The 2559-nt window shown below is 35.7% G+C and overlaps 1 protein-coding gene across 1 annotated transcript in view; it reads right to left on the bottom strand.

Annotated features, from left to right (window-relative positions):
* Positions 1 to 659: 659 nt before the first annotated feature.
* LOC123186152 (BTB/POZ and MATH domain-containing protein 2-like) overlaps positions 660 to 2559 on the bottom strand; it is a 2919-nt gene continuing 1019 nt past the window's right edge. The window contains exons 1-2 of the mRNA XM_044597940.1: positions 2381 to 2559; positions 660 to 1123 (exon numbers count right to left, since the gene is read on the bottom strand). The exon at positions 2381 to 2559 is cut by the window's right edge and continues 1019 nt beyond it. Of these exons, the coding sequence (XP_044453875.1) occupies positions 935 to 1123; positions 2381 to 2559 (368 nt within the window). The 3' untranslated portion in view covers positions 660 to 934. The remainder of the gene's footprint in view (positions 1124 to 2380) is intronic.

Here is a 2559-nt window from a genome sequence, read left to right as displayed (position 1 = left end):
TAAACACTAACCAAGTTCAGAGCCGAAAACATCAACATCCGCAATATTAAATAAATAACATACGAAAAATCATTTCACGACGAATCTAACAATACCGATTGGTATTATGAATATTGATACATTTATTTACAAAATTGGTCAAACTAAAACAGGTTTGACTTTTCAAAGACTACACCTTATATTCTGAAACACATGGAGTAGAAAATTTATGAAAATCCAACAACATCAACGACGCAGCAAAGCTCGCCCAATCCTTCTAGATGAAGATGATGCCCAAGTGCATGCCAAATTTGGCGGCCTTTTCTCTTGGAGGTCCTCACAGGTATACGGTGTGCATGTGCATGTCCATGTGGATGAGTGTACGTATGTGTATGTGAGCGCCTGCATTTGTACTGTATTTCTAAAAAAATTATGAAGGTTTGCTCACACAAACACATGGTGCAACTGCAAGTGCAAATAAGTATCTAACAACACAACAAACTAACTAGAAAATGTTGCTTTGAAAATACTAAATCGATGCAATCATGAAATTTGGACCTTTTTCGCAACATCACAACTCGAGGACTAACCTAAGTCGACCAATTTCTCTCGTTTGACAACCAAATGACATAAGAAACATACGATAACTATTTCGTAAGTAATAGTCCATGAAACATTGATAGCACAAGTTAAATATAATGGAATTTGGTCTAGAATATGACGCTCAACAAAAATTCCAATCTGGTGAGCTTTATACAAAGAAAGCATTACTCCCTTCATTCCTTTATGTAAGAGTATATGGTAGTAAAACTAGATACAAAGCCTCGTATATCAGATGACCAGAGCAACTGGACTTTGTCTTCTGAAGACGTTGGTGAGCTCTCCAATACTTGGACACATTGTTGTATGTTGGTTCTTTCAGACCACCCTTCGTTTTGACCCTAGATATTTGCCACTACAAGAAGCCAAGCATGGGCTGGCTTGTTAGGAGCCGCTGTGGATGTGGAATACAGAAGCCAACCAAGGCCAGCGCCAGGACGCAAACCGAGGGCAAAACCGCATGGCGTATTCGCGAGGCACGTCGCTTCATGTTGCGTGATATAGGAGTCCTGCCTCGCTGCATCCGTACGACCTGCTTGCGAACCTGACAAGAATCAAGATATGTGAAATTGTAAATTGTAAAAAGAATGTTGTAAACTTCAAAGCACAATAAGGCCAGATTGAGCTATTTTAACATGATCCAAAATAGATATGGGTCATCTAACGTCTAATATTACTCTTACCTCTTGGAGGTAAAACGATTTCTATGATGGTGTAGGGCTAATATGAACATCCTATATTGCAAACCAGGAAACAAACTATATATCGCTAATAAAATCTAGCATCAAATAAGGGAAGATATATCAATATCAATTAATGCTCTCTCTATCTTCCATATTTGGTTGTGTATAACAATTTTCAATGTTGGCATGTAAAATATATACCAGTAGGAATAAAGATTGTTGGTATAAAATAGTTAAGAAATATATGTTGTAGAAACACTTGAGTAATTTAGAGCAAGAGAATGGCATTAATACACATATAAGAGTATGTGTGTTTTTGTAAGTAAATAAATATATTATCAATCTATTACCAAAATTTTTAGATAGGCGTACTAATTCTGAAAATATAGCCATAAAATATTTATATTTGAATAATTTTGTAGTACATAGAATAAGTACAAGAATATAAATATAAGATATTCAACTTGAAGTATCTCTATGATGCACATATATTTTCCATCTAAAACTGTAGGACGTGATAAGGAGCATTGGAATCATATTTCAACTTATAATATATATGCACACACACACACACACACACACATATATATATATATATATATATATATATATATATATATATATATATATATATATATATATAACACATAGAAGAGTATAATCTGTCAAAAGTATTTGCTTTTAGTCTTGCTGTAGTGTTTGTATATCCCAATTTATCTTGACAGTTGAGATCAAATTGCATCTTAAAATTTCTCTGATGAAATTAAATTGTCCCCACTGGCACTGCATATGCCTGGTCTGATCACACGCCCTTGGGTGCCAGTATCAGCGCATAAAAACAGTTATATACATCTCTAAAATGCAAACACAAAACAGAGAAAGTAGTAATAACAGAGCACAAATGGTATGTTGATTCATCTCAAAGTCCAAACCATGTGGTGCAGATTAAAAAACTAGGCGAAAGATGATGGATACGGATGTTTGTAGAATTCATAGTGCAAACCATCATGTGGGAATATTGGTCAAAATAATGAGAAACATTTGCCCACTGCGATTATGTTCCAGTAAGTTCTAACATAAATTTATTTAAAGACAATTCTACCATAAATTACACGTACCCCTATTGACGACGGCAGATTCTGTTTCAAAATATCCACCATCACCCCCGGATAGCGTGTCATGAGGTGCTTGAATCCATTGGTCTCCTTCATGGCGTCGAGCACATCCTGCGACGACACAAATGCGATGCAAGCATTTTTGAGAAGGACGCGGTCATACCACTCTGCCAAAGTTAGGG

The sequence above is a fragment of the Triticum aestivum genome, chromosome 2A, assembly GCF_018294505.1.
Source record: "Triticum aestivum cultivar Chinese Spring chromosome 2A, IWGSC CS RefSeq v2.1, whole genome shotgun sequence".
NCBI classification, from domain to species: domain Eukaryota; kingdom Viridiplantae; phylum Streptophyta; class Magnoliopsida; order Poales; family Poaceae; genus Triticum; species Triticum aestivum.
Note: the sequence above shows the minus strand (reverse complement) of the source record. Positions and strands in the feature narration are given on the sequence as shown.